Source organism: Grampus griseus (genome assembly GCF_964374135.1).
Source record: "Grampus griseus genome assembly, chromosome: 10".
In the NCBI taxonomy this organism is placed as follows: domain Eukaryota; kingdom Metazoa; phylum Chordata; class Mammalia; order Artiodactyla; family Delphinidae; genus Grampus; species Grampus griseus.
In genome coordinates this window covers 100,230,208-100,250,421 of record NC_139004.1, presented here as the reverse complement: position 1 = coordinate 100,250,421, position 20,214 = coordinate 100,230,208, and the positions used below count along the sequence as shown (strand labels likewise).

Below are 20,214 nucleotides of genomic sequence, written 5' to 3'. Positions count from 1 at the left end.
CGTGTCAAAGTGCAAGCGCTCTGGCCAGGTATAATACACACCTGGGTGTTGCTGGGCGTTTACACTTCACTGTGAACTAAATGAGCGTGTCCTTTGCAGCTGGAGCAAATTGAAGGGGTAGAAAGTAAGCTAAGGCAGAGGGCCAAGACCTACTTCAGGCACTGAAAAGGTAGGCAGGAAAGGATGGAAAGGAGATGCTTCTGCTGGTCAGAAATGCATCTAATATTTTTATGTCATTGACTTTTTTTTTTTTTTTGCGGTACATGGGCCTCTTACTGTTGCGGCCTCTCCCGTTGCGGAGCACAGGCTCTGGACGCGCAGGCTCAGCGGCCATGGCTCACAGGCCCAGCCGCTCTGCGGCATGTGGGATCTTCCCAGACCAGGGCACGAACCCTTGTCCCCTGCCTCGGCAGGCGGACTCCGAACCACTGCGCCACCAGGGAAGCCCCTGTCATTGACTTTTTATCATTGTGCTAAATGATATTCAACAGAATGCTTCAGGAAAAAAAGTGGACTTCCTGCTTTGATGTCTGTTCATAATATTAGGCTCAAAGTTCACACAGCTGCAAGAATTTCTGGGCGATCCCATCAAGACATCACTTTGCCTTCAAGCCAGATCATATCTAAACTGCTCGTGGTGCCAGTAGAACACACCTTCTTTCTAAAGGCCACAGGAGTAGGGGATCCCAGGTATTTTCCCACTTACCTGTCACTTCTGGAGTTAAGCATCCTTCCCTTGAATCCCAGGGATATTTAAGACTGTTCACCCAATCTAAATTTATTACTGAGGGACTTCCTTGGTGGTCCAGTGGGTGAGACTCCGCGCTCCCACTGCAGGGGGCCCGGGTTCCGTCCCTGGTTGAGGAACTAGATCCCGCATGCATGCCGCAACTAAGAGTTCACATGCCACAACTAAGAAGACTGCGTGCCTCAACTAAGACCCGGTGCAGCCTAAATAAATATTTTTAAAATAAATTTATTACTGAGCCCATCGCCAGCATGACCCTTGCCCCCTCTCAGCAAATCTGTGGAGGTCTTTGGGATTCTCATATAAAAGTAATCATAAAATTTGCAAGCGTATTCCTTAACGTGGGGCAACCAGAGTCCAGGGGGTTTAAACTGGAGCTCAGGCAGGGTAAGAAAGCTGGCAAATAGTCTTGGCACCCAACCCGCACTTCCTCCCCTGTAGCTGTCCACCCACCGCCGCAGTTGCTGGAAGGCAGGGCCACTTCTGGTTGCTGTGCACACCCAGTGCGCAGCCCCAGGGTGGCACAGGGTCAGTGCTTAGCAGGTTCCAGTGAAGTGTGGACAAGGGTCACTTTGGCCTACTGACTTAGAAAGTTTCTCTGAGTCCCTGTGAAATACTTTTTGAATACTGTTATTCTTTTAAATAAAGTTTTTATTGTATAACATACATAGGTTCACAATTCATAAGTGTGTAACACAGTAAATTATCATAGAGGGAACATTCCCATGTAACCACCACACAGGTTAAGAACAGAATTTCCTGTCCTCTCCCAATCACTGCCCCCACTCTGCTCCCTAAAAATGACCTTTTTTTAAAATTAATTAATTAATTTATATTGGCTGCACCAGATCTTAGTTGTGGCACGTGGGATCTTAGTTGCAGCATGCATGTGGGATCTAGTTCCCCGACCAGAGATCGAACCCGGGTCCGCTGCATTGGGAGTGCGGAGTCTTACCCACTGGATCACCAGAGAAGTCCCAAAAGTTTTTAATTTTGACAAAGTTCGTTTTATCTTTCGTTTCTTTATTTTGCTTTAAGTGTAATAGCTAAGAAATCATTGCCTAAGGCAAGGTCATGAAGATTTACACCTGTGTTTTCTAATTTTTGTGTATAATGTGAGGTATTCTTTCTTATAAAAAGAAAATAAGAATTTTCCATTCAAGAAGCATCTCACTAGTACAATTAATCATGGTAACAAAGATATTTATACACTGTTTATAACTCAGGCTTTAGAAAAAATTTTCAGAAGTTTGTGATAGTATTAATAGTAACTATGTGATGAATAGAATTAATACTTAACATATTATTTACTAACCCTCTCATCAATCCCATAAAGTAGTAACAATATGTCTATGTTGAATTTGAGAAAACCGAAGTTTAGAGGGTTTAAATGACTTTCTCAGGGTGACAGTATGTGTTTCAGAGCCTAGGTCTATCTGATTCCATAGCCTATGGGTACTCAAATAATGTTGATTCCTTTAAAACTTCTAAAAAATAAAGTGAGTCAGAAAGGCAGAATATTATTCTATCAGTTAAGAATTCAGAATATCTGAAATGGGTGGAATTAACTTGCAGAGTAATAATAGACTCAACCAGAATTCTAAACGTTCATTACTAAAGAAGGATTTAATGCCTATGCACTGATAAAATGACTGGCCAGCCTTTTCTTCTTAATTACAAATAAACAGAGCTAAGAAATATATGTACATGGATGCTGGGAGATATATTCTGCAAGATTTGAGCCTCATCACACCCTCTCTAAAATGGTTTGTGCCTATTCTGCGTATCTCTTAACCAAGAGAAAACTAATATATACAAAGCATTTTGTAAACTAAAAGTCACTATGAGAATATTGCATTCTGTTGTCTGTTTTTTTTTTGAGGTACGCGGGCCTCTCACTGTCGCGGCCTCTCCCGCTGCGGGACGCACGGGACGCACAGGCTCAGCGGACATGGCTCACAGGCCCAGCCGCTCCGCGGCACGTGGGATCTTCCTGGATTGGGGCACGAACCCGTGTCTCCTGCATCAGCGGGCGGACTCTCAACCACTGCGCCACCAGGGAAGCCCTCATGCTGTGCTTTATAAAATTGAGATATAATTCACTTACCGTAAAATTCACCCTTTTAAAGTGTACAGTTTAGCAGTTTCGCAAGGTTGTACAGCCATCACCACTGTCTAATTCTAGAACATTTTCATCATTTCAGAAAGAAACTCCAGGGAATTCCCTGGCTGCCCTGTGGTTAGGACTCCACGCTTTCACTGTGAGGGCGTGGGTTCGATCCCTAGTCAGGGAACTAAGATCCCACAAGCCACGCGGTGCGGCTAAAAATAAAAGAAAGAAACTCCATATCTATTAGCAGTTATCTCCCCTTTCCCCCATCCCTTCAGTCCCTGGCACCCACTAATCTACCTTCTATCCCTATGGATTGCCTATTCTGGGCATGTTATAGAAATGAAATCATACAATATATGGTCTTTTGTGACTGATTTCATCCATGTTGTAGCATGTATCGGTACTTCATTCCTTTTTATTGCCAAATAATATTCCATTGCATAGACATACCACATTTTCTTTATTCATTCATCAGTCTATAGATATTTGATTGTTTTTACTTTGGGGCTATTACAAATAATACTGATGTGAACATTTCTACACAAGATTTTTGTAGAGATATGTTTGTCCTTCTCTTGGGTATATACCTAGGAGTGGAATTGTTGGTTTATATGGCAACTCTGTGTAACCTTTGAGAACTGACCACACTGTTTTCCAAAGATGCTGTACCATTCTGTATTCCCTCCAGCAGTGTATTAGAGTTCATTTTCCCACATCCTTGTCAACACTTGTTATAGTCTCATCTTTTTGATTGTAGCCATCCTAGTGGGTGTGAAGTGGTATCTCATTGTGGGCTTAAATTGAATATCCTTAATAACTAATGATGTTGATCATCTCCTATGCTACTGGTCATTTGTATATCTTCTTGGGAGAAATTTCTACTCAATTTCTTTGCCTCTTTGTTTTTTTTTAAATATTATAATAGTTCTTTATAGTCTATATGTGCATGTCCATGTATCAGATACATGATTTGCAAAATTTTTCTCCCATTTTGTAGGTGTCTTTCCACTTTCTAAATGATGTCTTTTGAAACACAAAACTTTTTAATTTTGATGATGGCTACTTCATCTAATTTTTCTTTTGTTACTTATGCTTTGATATCATATCTAGGAAACCATCACCTAATCCAAGTTCACGAAGAGTTACACTTATGTTTTCTTCTAAGAGTTTTATAGTTTTAGCTCTTACATTTAAATCTTTGATCCATTTTTTAATTGTAATAAAATACATATAAAATTTACCATTTTAACTATTTTTAAGTATACAGGTCAGTGGTATTAAATACACTCATAATGTTGTGCAACTTTCACCACTATCCATCTCCATAACGTTTCATCTTGTAAAAACTGAAACTCTATACCCAGTAAACACTAATTCCCATTGCCCACTTTTCCTAGTACCTAGGAACCACCACTCTACTTTCTATTGCTATGAATTTGACTACTCTCAATACTTCATATAAGTGAAATCATACAATAGTCGTCTTTTTGTGACTGGCTTATTTCACTTAGCATAATGTCCTCAGAGTTCATCTGTGTTGTAGCATGTGCCAAAATTTCCTCATTTTAAAAAGCTGAATAATAGTCCATTGAACGCATATACCACATTTTGCTTATCCATTCATCTGTACATGGACACTTGGGTTGCTTCCACCCCTTGAGTATTATGATCAATGCCGCTGTAAATGTGTGTACAAATCTCTCTTTGAGGCACTGCTTTCAACTCTTTTGTGTATATCCCCAGAAGTGGAATTGCTGGATCATATGGTAATTCTAGTTTAATTTTTTAAGGAACCACAATCCTGTTTTTTGTAGCCGCTGTGCTATTTTATATTCCCACCAGCAGTGCACAAGGGTTCCAATTTCTCTGCATCCTCACCAACACTTGTTATTTTCTGGGGTGTGTTTTTTTGGTTTTGTTTTTGTTTGTTTGTTTTTTGATAGTAGCCATCCTAATGGGTATGAGATGGTATCTCGTAGTTTTGATTTTTATTTCCCCAATGATTAGTGATGTTGAACAGGCTTTCGTGTGCTTATTGGCCATTTGTGTATTTTCTTTGGAGAAATGTCTGTTCAAATCTTTTGCCCATTTTTTAGTCAGGTTGAGTTTTTTTTTTTAATGTTGTTGAGTTTTAGAAGTTCTTTATATAATCTGGAAATTAATGCCTTATGAGATACATGATTTGCAAATGTTTTCTCTCGTTCTGTAGGTTGCCTTTTTACTCTGTTGATATTGTCTTTCGATGCGCAAATTTTAAAAGTTTTTATGAAGTTCATGTTGTGTGTGGTTTTTTTTCTTTTGTTGCCTGTGCCTTTTGTGTCATTTTCATGAAATCATTACCAAATCCAATGTGTGATACTTTTCTCCCATGTTTTCTTCTGAGAGTTTTATAGTTTTAGGTCTTTGATCCATTTTGAGTTAAATTTTGTGTATGGTGTGAGGTAAGAGTCCAGCTTCATTCTTATGCATGTGAATATCCAGTTTTCCTAGTACCATTTGTTGAAAAGAATGTCTTTTCCACATTGAATGGTCTTGGCTCCCTTGTCAAAAAATCATAACGTTATATGCAATGATTTATTTCTGGAATCTTTTTTCCTTTGGTCTGTATGTTTGTCTTTATGTCAGTACCACAGTTTTGTGACTATAGCTTTGTAGCACGTCTTGAAATCAGGAAGTGATCCAGCTTTGTTCTTTATCAAGGTAGTTTTGTCTATTTGGGATTCCCTTGAGATTCCACATGAAGTTCAGGATGGATTTTTCTATTTCTGCAAAAAAAGAGAAATCATTGAAATTTTGATAGGAATTGCATTGAATCTATAAATCACTTTGGGAAATATTGACATCCTAGCAATATTAAGTCTTCCAACCCCATGAACATGGAAAAGGTTTCCATTTATTCTTTAATTCCTCTCAGCAATGTATTGTAGTTTTTAAGGTACAGATCTTTTACCTTTTACTTCTTCTTTTCCAATTTGGATGCCTTTTCTTTCTTTTGCTTGCCTAATTCCTCTGGCTAGAACTTCTAGTACAATGTTGAGTAGAGGTCGTGAAAGCAGGCATCCTTGCTTTTGTTCCTTATCTTAGAGGAAAAGCTTTCAGTCTTTCACCATTGACTGTGATGTTCACTGTGGGTTTTTCATACATGGCTTTTATTATGTTGAGATAGTCTACTATCCTAATTCCTTGAGTGTTTTTATCATGAAAGGGTGATAAATTTTGTCAAATGCCTTTTCTCCTTCTATTGAGATGATATTGTGGGGTTTTTTCCTTCATTCTGCTAATGCAGTGTATTACAGTGATAGATTTTTACGTGTTGATTCATCCTTGCATTTCAGGAATAAGTTCCACTTGGTCATGGAGTGTAGTCTTTTTAATATGCTGCTGATACAAGTTTGCTTGTATTTTGCTGAGGATTCTTGTATCAGAGTTCATGAGGGATATTGGTCTGTAGTTTTCTTGTAGTGTGTTTGCCTGGCTTTGGTATCAGGGTAATGCTGGCCTCAAATGAGTTTGGAAGTGTTCCTTACTCTTCAGTATTTTGGAATAGTTTGAGAGTGCTTCTTTAAATGTTTGGAAGAAATGACCAGTGAAGCCTTTGGGTCCAGGAGTTTTCTTTATGGGAAATTTTTTTTTATTATTATTGATTCAGTCTCCTTAGTAGTTATAAGTCTCTTCATGTTTTCTATTTCTTCATGATTTACTCATGGTATGTTTTGTTTCTAGGAGTTTGTTCATTTTGTCTAGGTTGTCCAATTTATTGGCATACAATTACTCTTTCTTATAATGTTTTATATTTCTGTAGAATTGTTAATAATGTCCTCACTTTGATTTCTGATTTCAGTAATTTGAGTCTTCTCTTTTTTTTCCTTAGTCTGTCTAGCTAAAGATTTGTCAATTTTGTTGATCTTTTCAAATAATCAATTTTTAGTTTCATTGATTTTCTGTTTTCTATATTTCTGTTTTCTCTTCTCCTGCCAGCTTTGGATTCAGTTTGTTCTTTTTTTATTCTAGTTGTAAAAGTTAGTTTGCTCATTTGAGATTTTTTTTTTTTAATGTAAGTACTTAGAGCTCATAAATTTCCCACTTAACACCACTTTTGCAGTGTCCCCTAAGTTTTGGTATGTTGTGTTTTCGTTTCCATTCATCTCTAAGTTTTTTATAATTACCCTCGTGATTTCCTCTTTGATCCATTGGCTGTTTAAGAATGTGTTATTTAATTTCCACAGATTTGCAATTTTTTGCAGTTTCCTTCTGTTGGTGATTTCTAACTTCATCCTGTTATGGTCAGAGAAGACACTTTGTATGGTATCTGTCTTTTAAAATTTGTTGAGATTTAATTTGTGGCTGAACTTATGGCCTGTCCTGGAGAGTGTCCCATGTGTACTAGAGAAGAATGTGTCTTTGTTGTTTCTGAGTAGAGTGTTCTGTATAGTGTGTTCAATCTAGTTAGTTTTTATTGTGTTAAGTCTTCTATTTCCTCATATATCTTCTGTCTAGTGGTTCTGTCCATTACTGAGATTGGGCTATTGAAGTCTCCAATTATTATTGCAGAACTGTCCATTTCTTCCTTAAGTTCTATCAGTTTGGGCTTCACATATTTTTCTGGTTATTAGGTGTGTAAATGTTTGTGATTGTTATATCTTCTTGCTGTGTTGATCCTCTTATTAGTATCCTTCTTTGTCTCTTACAACCTTTTGAAATTTAAAGTCTATTTTGTTTGATTTTAGTACAGCTACCTCTGCTGTCTTTTGGTTTCTATTCGCATGGTCTTTTTCCTTTCATTTTCAGTCTATTTGTATCTTTGGCTCTAAAGTGAGTCTCTTATAGGCAGCATACAGTTGGAACACAGTTTCTCTATAATATTCTGCCGTTATCTCCTGATTAGAGAGTTTAATCCATTTGCATTTAAATATTTACTAATGAGGAGGGACTTCTGTCATTTTGCTCTTCGTTTTATATATGCCTTACAGCTTTTTCTGTCCTTCATTTCCTGCATTCCTGTCTTCTTTATGTTTAGTTGATTTTTTTGGTATTGAAATGTTTAAATCATTTCTCATTTTTTTGTATATATTCTATAGCTGTTTTCTTCATGGTTACCATGGGGATTACATATAACATCCTAAAGTTACAGATTCACTCTAGTTTGAATTTATACCAACTTAACTTCAATCACACAGAAAAACATTCTTGCTTTACAGCTCTGTCCCCATCCCTTTCAGTTGTTGTTGTCACAGATTACATCTTTATGCATTGTGTGCCCAAAAACATAAGCTAATAATTCTTTTAAATACATTAGTCTCCTATGTAGAAAACAAGAGTTAAAGTCACAACAGTACTAGCTTTTACACTGATAATTGAGGGTTTTTTTTTCTTTAAATGTATTTGTAGAAAATAAAAAGTATAGTTGTAAACCATCACTACAATAATACTAGCTTTTATAATTGCCCACGTACTTACCTGTATTGAAATCTTTATTTCTCCAATGTCCTAGTGTTTTTTCCTTTCACCTTGCAGGACTCCCTTGAGCATTTCTTGCAGGGCAAAGCTAGTGATCACAAATTCCCTTGCCTTTTGTTTATCTGGGAATGTCTTGGTTTCTCCCTCTGTTTTAAAAATATGTATTTATTTATCTGTTTATTTTAATTGAGGTATAGTTGATTTACAATGTTGTGTTTCTGGCGTACAGCAGAGTGATTCAGTTTTTTATATATATATTCTTTTTCATATTCTTTTCCATTATGGTTTATTACAGGATATTGAATATAGTTCCCTGTGCTATACAAAAGGACCTTGTTGTTTATCTATTTTATATATGTAAATATATGTAGTATATATATGTGTGTGTGTGTATAGTTTGCGATAAAAGAAATTTTCACGTATTGAGATACAGGGAAGTCATTCTGGCTTATGCATGAGTTAACCTGAATTTTATGCTAACTAAAATAGCCTGTTTGTGGCGTATCAAACATACATTGTACATATGCTTTAATTATTAAAGAAAAGGGCACACTGACCAGAAGTAAAGAATGTCCATGTCAAAAATAAAGATTCCTCTCTTCCTTAGGTGCCAATGCTGGGCCTTCTTTGATGATAAAACTCCCTTCCCAGGTGCCAAGGCCATGCTGACTTACTGATCACTGATCTTTGTGGGGTCTTTTGTTTTTAAACCTTGAAGAAATGTAATGTTCTTTGTTCTGACAAGATATAAAACTGTGCTGGAAATGATGCTTCTCCAGAGGAGCTTCTCAGACTAATCTGGGAAGCTGGCTTTTGGGCTTGTCCTTAGTTTGGCTCAAATAAAACTCTTCTTACTATAGATTCTTTATTGATTATTTTCATTGACACTTGTATCTGCTAATCCCAAACTCCTAATTTATCCCCTTCCCCTTTGGTAACCATAAGTCTGTTTTCTACGTCTGTGAGTCTGCTTCTGTTTTGTAAATAAGTTCATTTGTATCATTTTTTTTTAAAGATTCCACATATAAGTGATATCATATGCTGTTTCTCTTTCTCTTTCCCACTTACTTCACTTAGTATGATAATCTCTAGGTCCATCCATGTTGCTGCAAATGGCATTATTTCATTCTTTTTTATGGCTGAGTTGTATTCCACTATACACACACACACACACACACACACACACACACACACACACACATACACACACTGCATCTTCTTTATCCATTCATCTGTTGATGGACATTTAGGTTGCTTCCATGTCTTGGCTATTGTAAATAGTGTTGCTGTGAACATTGGGGTGATGTTTCTTTTTGAATTAGAGTTTTCACCAGATACATGCCTAGGAGTGCGGTTGCTGGATCATATGGCAACTCTTTCTTTTAGTTTTTTAGCAAACCTCCATGCTGTTTTCCACAGTAGCTGCACCAATTTACATTCCTACCAACAGTGTAGGAGGGTTGTCTTTTCTCCACACCCTCTCCAGCATTTATTATTTGTAGACTTTAAAAAAATTTTTTATTTATTTTTATTTTTGGTTGTGTTGGGTCTTTGTTGCTGCACAGGGACTTTCTCTAGTTGCGGCGAGCGGGGGCTACTCTTCATTGCAGTGCACGGGCTTCTCATTGTGGTGGCTTCTCTTGTGGAGCACAGGCTCTAGGCACGTGGGTTCAGCAGCTGTGGCTTGCAGACTCTAGAGCGCAGGCTCAGTAGTTGTGGCGCACAGGCTTAGTTGCTCCAAGGCATGTGGGATCTTCCCGGATCAGGCCTCGAACCCATGTCCCCTGCATTGGCAGGCGGATTCTGAACCAGTGTGCCACCAGGGCTTCTATTTGTAGACTTTTTAATGATGACCATTCTGACTAGTGTGAGGTGATAACCTCATTATAGTTTTGATTTGCATTTCTGTAATAATTAGCGATGTTGAGCATCTTTTCATGTGCCTATTGGCCAACTGTATGGTTTTCTTTGGAGAAATATCTATTTAGGTCTTCTGCCCATTTTTTGACTGGGTTGTTTGCCTTTTTCTGTTATTGAATTGTATGAGCTGTTTGTATATTTTGGAAATTAAGCCCTTGTCAGTCACATCATTTGCAGGTATTTTCTCACAGTCCGCAGGTTGTCTTTTTGTTTTGTTTATGGTATACTTTGCTGTGCAAAAGCTTGTACGTTTTATTTTTGTTTTTATTTCTATTGTCTTGGGAGACTGACCTCAGAAAACATTGCTACGATTTATGTATGTTTTGCCTATGTTCTTTTCTAGGAGTTTTATGGTGTCATGTTTTATATATGTCTTTAAGCCATTTTGAGTTTATTTTTGTGTAGGGTGTGAGGGAGTGTTCTAACTTTGTTGAGTTACATGCGGCTGCCCAGTTTTCCCAACACCACTTGCTGAAGAGAGTCCTTTCTTCATTGTGTATTCTTGCCTCCTTTGTCGAAGATTAATTGACCACAGGTGTGTGGGTTTATTTCTGGTTGATCCATATGTCTGCATTTGTGCCAATATCATGAGATTTTGATTACTCTTGCTTTGTAGTATTGGCTGAAATCTGGGAGGATTATGCTTCCAGCTTTATTCTTTTTTCCTCAGGATTGCTTTGGCAGTTCTGAGTCTTTTTTTTTTTTTTTTTTTTTTTTTGTGGTACGCAGGCCTCTCACTGTTGTGGCCTCTCCCGTTGCGGAGCTCAGGCTCCGGATGCGCAGGCTCAGCAGCCATGGCTCATGGGCCCAGCTGCTCCGTGGCATGTGGGATCTCCTGGACCGGGGCACGAACCCGTCTCCCCTGCATCAGCAGGCGGACTCAACCACTGCGCCACCAGGGAAGCCCTCTGGGTCTTTTATGGTTCCATAAAATTTATAGGAGTATTCGTTCTAGTTCTGTGAAAAATGTCATGGGTAATTTGATAAGCATTGCATTAAATCTGTAGATTGCTTTGGGTAGTGTGGCCACTTTAACAATATTAATTCTTCCAATCCAAGAACATGGGATATCTTTCCATTTCTTTGCATTATCTTCAAATTCCTTTATCATTGTTTTATAGTTCTCAGCATGTAAGTCTTTCACCTCCTTGGTCAGGTTTATTCCTAAATATTTTACTTTTTAATGCGATTTTTAAAGGGTTTTTTTTTTTTTACGTTCTAATATTTCATTGCTAGTGTAAAGAAATACAACTGATTTATGTATGTTAACTTTGTATCCCTGCTACCTTGCTGAATTCACTTATCACTTCTAGTAGTTTTTATGTGGAGTCTTGAGGGTCTTCTGTATCTTAGTACCATGTCATCTGAGTATAATGACAATTTTACCTCTTCCTTCCCGTTTGGATACCTTTTATTTCTTTTTCTTGTCTGATTGTTGTGGCTAGGACTTCCAAAACTTGTTGAATAGAAGTGGTAAGAGTGGGCATCCTTGCTTTATTCCAGATTTTAGCAGGAAGGCTTTCAGCTTTTCACCATTGAGTATTATGTAGGCTGTGGGTTTGTCATAAATAGCTTTTATTATGTTGAGATATGTTCCCTCTGTTACTTGGCAAGAGTTTTTATTATGAATGGATGTTGAATTTTATCAAATGCCTTTTCTGCGTATATTGAGATGATCATGTGGTTTTGTCTTTTCTTTTGTTGATGTGTTGTATCACACTGATTCATTTATGTATGTTGAACCATTCTTGTGACCCTGGGATGAATCCAAGTTGGTTGTGCTGTATGATCTTTTTTATGTATTGTTGGGTTCAGTTTGCTAATATTTTGTTGAGAATTTTTGCATCTGTACTCATCAAAGATATTGGCCTGTAATTTTCTTTTTTGGTGGTGTCTTTGTCTGGTTTTGGCATCAGGGTGAGGTGGCTTTCTAGAACGACTTTGGGAGTGTACCCTCCTCTTCACTCTTTTGGAAGAGTTTGAGAATGATTGGTGTAAGTTCTTTTAATGTTTTGTAGAATTCCCCAGTGAAGCCATCTGGTCTTCGACTTTTGTTTGCAGGGAGTTTTTTAAATTACGGATTCTATTTCACGTCTAGTAATCAGTCTGTTCAAATTATTTCTTCTCGATTCAGTTTTGGTGGGCTGTATGTTTCTAGAAACCTGTCCATTTCTTCTAGTTTGTCCAATTTGTTGGCATATAGTTGTATTCTTTTATGTTTTTTTGTATTTCTGTGGTATCAGTTTTTACTTGTCCTCTTTCGTTTATTTTGTTTATTGGGTCCTCTCTCTTTTCTTTATGGTGAGCCTGGCTAGAGGTTTGTAGATTTTGTTTACCCTTTCAAAAACCCAGCTCTTGGTTTGATTGTTCTTTTTCTGTTGTTTTTTTAATCTCTGTTTATTTCCTCTCTGGTCTTTATTATTTTCTTCCTTCTGCTGACTTAAGGTTTTGTTTGTTCTCCTTTTTCTAATTCTTTTAGATGGCAGGTTAGGATGCTTATTTGAGATTTTTCTTGTATTTTGAGGAAAGCCTGTATTGCTATGAACTTTCTTCTAAGGACAGTTTTTGCTGCCTCCCATAGATTTTGTATGGTTGTGTTATCATTGTCATTTATTTCAACATATGTTCTGATTTCATCGTTGACCTATTGATTTTTTAGCACCATGTTGTTTAGTCTCCATGTAATCGTTTTTTTTTTTTTCTCATTTCTCTTTCTGTGGTTGATTTCTAGTTTCGTGCTGCCATTGTGGTCAGAAAAGATGCTTGAAATGATTTCTATCCTCTTAAATTTGTTGAGACTTGTTACGTGTCCTAGTGTATGGTCTATCCTAGAGAAAGTTCCATGTGCACTTGAAAAGAATATGTATTCTGGGTTTTTTTGATGTAGTGTCCTGAAAATATCAATTAAGTCTAACTGTTCTATTGTGTCATTTAGGATCTCTGTTGCTTTATTGATTTTTCTGTCTGGACGATCTGTCCACTGATGTCAGTGAGGTGTTAAAATTTCCTACTATTACTGTGTTCTCATCAGTTTCTCCATTTATATCTGTTAGTATTTGTTTTATCTATATAGGTGCTCCTATATTGGGTGCATATGTTAATGAGCATAATAGCCTCTTCTTGTATTGATCCTTTTATCATTATATAGTGTCCTTCTTTGTCTTTCTTTATGGATTTTGTTTTAAAGTCTGTTTTGTCTCATATGAGTATTGCTGCCCCTGCTTTCTTCTGATTTCCGTTTGCATGAAATATCTTTTTCCATCCCTTCACTTTCAATCTATGTGTGTTCTTCACTCTAAAGGGTTCCTTGTAGGAAGCATATTGTAGGCTCTTATTTTATTATCCAGTCTACCACTCTGTGTCATTTGATGGGGGCATATAATTTAAGGTAAATATTAATAGATATATATTTATTGCGATTGTAAATGTTTTCCAGTTGATTTTATATTTCTTCTTCGTTCCTTTTTTTTGTTTTTCCTTTTGTGGTTTGATGGTTTTCTTTTATATTATGCTTGTGTTTTCTTATTTTTAGTTTTTGTGAATAATGTTTTTGATTTGTGGTTACCCTGTTTTTCAGGTATGCTAACCTATTACTGTTATCTACTTGCTTTAGACTGGTTGTCATATAGGCTCCAAATACATTCTAAAAAAAAAAATCTACAATTTCTTACTCCCTTCCCCACATTTTATGATTTTTATGTCCTCTTTTTTTTTTTTTTTTTTTTGCGGTACGCGGAGCTCTCACTGTTGTGGCCTCTCCCGTTGCGGAGCATAGTCTCTGGACGCGCAGGCTCAGCGGCCATGGCTCATGGGCCCAGCCACTCCACGGCATGTGGGATCTTCCCGGACCAGGGCACGAACCCGTGTCCCCTGCATCGGCAGGCAGACTCTCAACCACTGCGCCGCCAGGGAAGCCCCTATGTCCTCTTTTATATCTTCATGTTTATGCTTTTGCTGTTCATTGTAGTTATCACTTTCACCCCCCAAATTTTTTTTAAATTTTTTAATCTGCATACTGGCTTATTTAAGTGATATACTTTTCAATTATGTTTTTTTTAAGTAATTTATTTATCTATCTGTCTATTTTTGACGGTGTTGGGTCTTCATTGCTGTAGATGGGCTTTCTCTAGTTGCAGCAAGTGGGGAGTACTCTTTGTTGCGGTGTGTGGGCTTATTGCGGTGGCTTCTCTTGTTAAGGAGCATGGTCTCTAGGCACGTGGGCTTTGGTAGTTGTGGCATGCAGACTCTAGAGCACAGGCTCAGTAGTTGTGGCACACGGGCTTAGTTGCTCTGCGACGTATGGTATCTTCCCAGACCAGGCTCGAACCCCTGTTCCCTGCATTGGCAAGTGGATTCTTAACCACTGCGCCACCAGGGAAGGCCCCAATTGTGGGTTTTTTTTTTTCTTTCCTATAGATTCTTGCTGCTGCTGCTGCTTTTTTTTTTTTTTTTTTTTGCTTCTATCTTATTTAGAGAAGACTTTTTTATATTTCTTTCAGGTTAAAAGTTTAGTATTGCTGTATTCTTTTAGTTTTTGCTTGTCTGAGAAATTCTTTGACTCTCCTTCTATTCTAATGATAATCTTGTTGTGTAGAGTATCCTACGATGCAGGTTTTTCCCTTTTAGGACTTTGAATTTATCTTGCCACTCCCTTCTGACCCGCAGCATTTCTGTAGAGAAATCACCAGATAGCCTTATGGGGGTTCCCTTATAAAATTAACTCTTTGTTTTTCTCTTGCTGCGTTTAGAGTCCTCTCTTTATCTTTAACTTTTGCCATTTTAATTATAATCTCCCTCACTTTTGAAGGATAGTTTTGCCGGGTATGGTATTTTGGGTTGACAGGTTTCTTTTCTTTGAGCACTTTGACTGTATTGGCCAACTGCCTTCTGGCCTCCAAAGTTTCTCCTGAGAAATCTGCAAATAGTCTAATTGCAGGTCCTTTGTATGTGATCGTTTGCTTCTCTCTTACTGTTTTCAAGATGTTCTCTTCTTGTCTTTTGAAAGTTTGATTATAATGTCTTGATTTCGGTCTCTTTGAGTTCCTATTACTTGGAGTTTGGTGGGCTTGGATGTTTATGTTCATGTCTTTGATCAAATTTGGGAAGTTTTCAGACATTATTTCTTCATATATTCTTTGCTCACCCCCTTTTTGTCCTCCAGACTCCCACAATGCTATGTTGGTCTACTTTTTGGTATCCTGTAGGCCTCACAGGCACTGGTCAGTTTTCTTCAATCTTTTTTCTTTCTGTTCCTCAGACTCACTACTTTCTATCAAGGTAACTGATTCTTCTGCTTGTTCAAATCTTCCTTTGAATCCTTTTAGTGAATTTTTCATTTCAGTTATTGTAGTTTTCAGCTCCAAAAAATTTTTTTTGGTTTCTTTCTAGGTTTTATATCTGTTTATTGGTATTTCCATTTTGTTCTTACATCGTTTGTTGAGTTTTCCACGTCTTCCTTTAGTTCAGTCTTTGTCTAATACATTTGACATGAGATCTTTTTCAGGGATAACTTAACATTGATTTTTTTTTCCTTTGAATGGATCATAATTTCTTGTTTCTTTGTATGCCATGTGGTTTTGTTGTTGTTGTTGAAACAACATTTGAATCTGGACATTTAAATCTAATAATGTGGTAACTGTGGAAATCAGATTCTCTCCCTTTCCAAATATTTACTGTTTTTTGTTACTTTATTGTTTTTGTTGTAAGCTGTTTTCCAAGGAGCATCCTGACATGTAAACTTAACGTCTTTTCTAGGGTCTTTTCTGAACCTGTGCCTTTCTCTGAGCATGTGTATTTACTTTCTAATTGTCCCTGTATATGCAGTTAGTTTTGAATGTCCTTGTCTTTAATGTCTGGTTCCCAATAGAAGATAAAGAGAAAAATGGGGAGGTGGGGGAAGCAATCCAGTCTTTTAAGTCCCCTGGAAATCACTTCAGCAGAAATGGAGGGGCTTGCAACAGTAGGAAGAAGTACAAAGACAATGGATACCCCTTCTTTGTCTGCACCTGTGGGATCAGAGGAAGCAATCATTGATTGGAGCACAGATCCCCAGTATTTGGAGGACAAGGGCCCTTTTTGCCCACCCTGGCTCCCACAAGCTGTGTGCAAGCTGCTTCTGGAACATGTGCACAGGTGCCTGTTATAGGGTGGATGTGGGGAATGGGTAGCTGCTGCTACTGTGCTAGGAGCTGGAGTTGACCAAAATTAACTGCAATTTATGGTCCAAGGCTTCCCTTGGAAATTGCAAGCCTCCAGTAGACTCCTGAGTTCCAAAATAATTACATCAGACAGATTCCACTAGTGCAATTGTGGTCTAGGTAGGGAAAGAGATTCCTGGTGCTTCCTACTCCACCATCTTCCCAGAATTCTCTCTCTTGAGTTAATTGTTTTCCATATAGTAGGAGGGAGGGGTCCAGTTTCATTCTTCTATGTTGTGTCCAGTTGTTCCATTACCATTTGTTGAAAATACTGTTCTTTCCCCATTGAATTGGCACGCCACTTTTGTCAAAAGTCATCTGACCACATATGGGAGGGTTTATTTCTGGGCTCTTTGTTCTTTTTTGTTGGTCATTGTGTCTGTTTTTATGCCATTGCCAACAGTTTTGATTACTGTAGCTTTATAATAAGTTTTGAAGCCAAGAAGTGTGAGTCCTCCAACTTTGTTCTTTTTCAAGATTGTTTGGCTATTCTGGGTCCCTTGCATTTCCATGAGTTTTAGGATGAGCTTGTAAATTTATGCAATGTAGACAGCTAGAATTTTGATAGCAACTATATTAAATCTGTTGATCAATTTGTGTAATATTGTCGTCTTAACAATATTAAATCTTCTGATGAATGAACACAGATGTCATCTAGATCTTCTTTAATTTCTTTCAACAGTGTTTTGTAGTTTTCAGTATACAAATACTACACTTTTGTTAAATTTATTCCTAACTATTTTCTTGTGTTTGATGCTATGGTCAGTGGGATTGTTCCTTTAATTTTATTTTCTGATTGCTCTTTGCTAACTTATAGAAAGATAACTTATTTTTATATGTTGATCTTGTATTCTGCAACCTTGAAACTCATTTACTAGCGCTAATAGTTTTTCTGTGGATTCTTTCAGATTTTCTGTGTGCAAGATCGTATCATCTGCAAAAAGAGATAGTTTTTCTTCTTTCCAAATCTGGCTGCTTTTGTTTCTTTTTCTTTCCTAATTGCCCTGTCTAGAACTTCCAGTACAGTGTCAAGTAGACATGGTGAAAGCAGACATCTTTGTCTTGTTCCTGATCTTAGGAGAAAGCTTTCAGTCTTCCATCACTAAGTATTATGTTAGCTGTATTTTATAGATACTCGTTATCAGATTGATGGAATATCAGTACTTCTATTCTTTTTTTAAATATGTACTTTATTTTATTTTTGGTTGCATTGGGTCTTTGCTGCTGCAAGCAGGCTTTCTCTAGTTGCAGTGAGCAGGGGCTACTCTTCGTTGCCGTGCACAGGCTTCTCATTTCAGTGGCTCCTCTTGTTGCAGAGCACGGGCTCTAGGCACGCGGGCTTCAGTAGTTGTGGTGCGCAGGCTCAGTAGTTGTGGTGCACAGGCTTAGTTGCTCCTCAGCATGTGGGATCTTCCCAGACCAGGGCTCGAACCCCTGTCCCCTGCATTGGCAGGCGGATTCTTAACCACTGCGCCACCGGGGAAGCCTAGTACTTCTGTTCTTATTTTCGTGAGTGTTTTTATCATGAAAGAGTGTTGAATTTTGTCAAATGCTTCCTCTGTACGTTGAGATGATCATTTGGCTTTTGTCCTCTGTTCTTGGGTGTGTTATATTGTTTGATTCATATGCTGAACCAACCTTGCATTCCTGGGATAAATCCCACTTAGTCATAGTGTATGATTCTTTATATGCTTCTGGATTCATTTTGCTAGGGTTTTGTTGCAGATTGTTGCATCTATATTCATAAGGAATATTGATCTGTAGTTTTCTTGTGATGTTTGTCTGGTTTTGGTATCAGGTAATCCTGGCCTCATAGAATGAATTGGGAAGTGTTGCTTCCTCCTCCTCCTCCTCTTCTTCTTTTTCCTTTTTTTGTTTTTTGTTTTTTTGAAGTTTGAAAAACATTGGTTCATGATATACTTTTATTCAAGGAAAAATAATATCTGCTCACTTCAGGTGCCCAAGTGACCATTCAGAACCTTGAACCTTGACTTTAGTGGGTATTGACCTTGTGTTATTGATGAGCTTTTTCCGATTTCATCCCAGTGAGGATGGGAGGTTGCCCGACTCTTTCACAAGTATTAATCCCAGTAGTTTCCAGTGTAATTCTGGTTGTTTGCCATCCTCAACAGTATTGTGAGAGCCTGTCTTCTGGAACCTGTCATCTTAAAGGAGTGCTTTATAGCTGGCCTTAGAGACAGTGAAAAAAATTCAAAGATGATCTCTAAGAAGTTATTTTGGTAGCTTTTTATTTTATTGATGCTGTGCAGAGCAGACCTGAAAATACCTTTCATTTTTTTCTTGCATTTTCAACATTAGAAACAGCTATTGTAGCTGTTTCTTAGGATCATTCTGTGGAAATATCTCATTGATTCCTTTGTCATCGAAAACTATACAATTTTATCACTCAAAAAGCTACAGTGAAAGCAACAGGCATGGTCCTCAAACCACCACTGGGCATCTTTCTAAGCCCCCTTGTGATGCAGCCCTCTTCTCACCCACAGGTACCACGTACACAGACTTCTCGGCCGGAATCTCCAGGGATGACCAGCCCCTCCCCGCGCATCCAGATAATCTCCACTGATTCTGCGGTAGCCTCACCTCAGCGCATTCAGGTACCTGCACCAGTCCCACTTGGTTCCAGCCACCTGCCTGAGGGCAGACCTGCCTTCCCTGAATCGTTTCCGAAAACAAACCTGCCTAAGGGTTTCACTAAGGAGCTGTGCTTCTTAGGCATCAAGTATAGTACAATCTCACTTATTTTTTTAAAAGATAAAAGAAGAAAGATTTTACATTTACTAAGCTGACTTACTTTCAATCTAAAAGTCTGAACTGTCACTTCAAACTATTGGAATGAAGTACCATTTATTACTTATGTGCTTCAAAATTGAGAGGTAGTATGTCTTAGTCGTTAAGAGTGTGGACCTCCACTTGAAGTCAAATCCAGTGCCCCATTTTATAGCTTTTCTAATGTCTCACTGTTTCCATTTAGAAAATGTACATAATAGTAGTACTTATCTCATAAGGTTATTAGGAAGAATCAGTGACTATTGCTTGTAAAATGCTTGAAACGGTGCTTGGCACATAATAACATTCGGTATGTACTAATTATCTATAATAACTATTATTGCTAGTATTGTTGTTAACTAATTGATGATATTCACTTATGGGAGGTTTAGTCTTCCCAGGGCTCTGAACCTGCCTCTTTCCCACTGAACAAAAAGAAGGTACATGTATCATGATCAACAAGCAAGAAGAAGGGAAAATTATTGATGAAACACATACATTAAAGATTCATATACACTACCAAATGTAAAATAGATAGCTAGTGGGAAGCAGCCGCCTAGCACAGGGAGATCAGCTCGGTGCTTTGTGACCACCTAGAGGGGTGGGATAGGGAGGGTAGGAGGGAGGGAGACGCAAGAGGGAAGAGATTTGGGAACATATGTATATGTATAACTGATTCACTTTGTTATAAAGCAGAAACTAACACACCATTATACTCCAATAAAGATGTAAAAAAAAAAAGAAGAGATTCATAGTTATCTCAAAAGGCCAAACCAAAACACATGCACGGAAATGAACGGCAGAGAAAACTCTAGTTATGTAACGTAAGTTTGAGAGAATAGCAGGTGGACAGGTATTTGAGTGAATAAGTAAAGGATTGCTTTCATTTACAGTTTCTTTATTTTAAAACTCAGTATTAAGTGAGTAGTATGCTGTAATAAGTAGATGACTTCCATAGTGTTCACCCATTCTTAAAAGTGATTTTATGGATT

At 37.8% G+C, this 20,214-nt stretch overlaps 1 protein-coding gene across 1 annotated transcript in view; it reads left to right on the top strand.

Moving 5' to 3' along the window:
- The window catches only part of NR2C2 (nuclear receptor subfamily 2 group C member 2), a gene marked incomplete at its 3' end in the record, with an annotated part of 77,067 nt that overhangs the window by 31,337 nt on the left and 25,516 nt on the right, over nucleotides 1-20,214 (top strand). Inside the window, exon 2 of the mRNA XM_082663938.1 lies at nucleotides 18,940-19,050. Coding sequence (XP_082520064.1) covers nucleotides 18,979-19,050 — 72 coding nt within the window. The 5' untranslated portion in view covers nucleotides 18,940-18,978. The remainder of the gene's footprint in view (nucleotides 1-18,939; nucleotides 19,051-20,214) is intronic.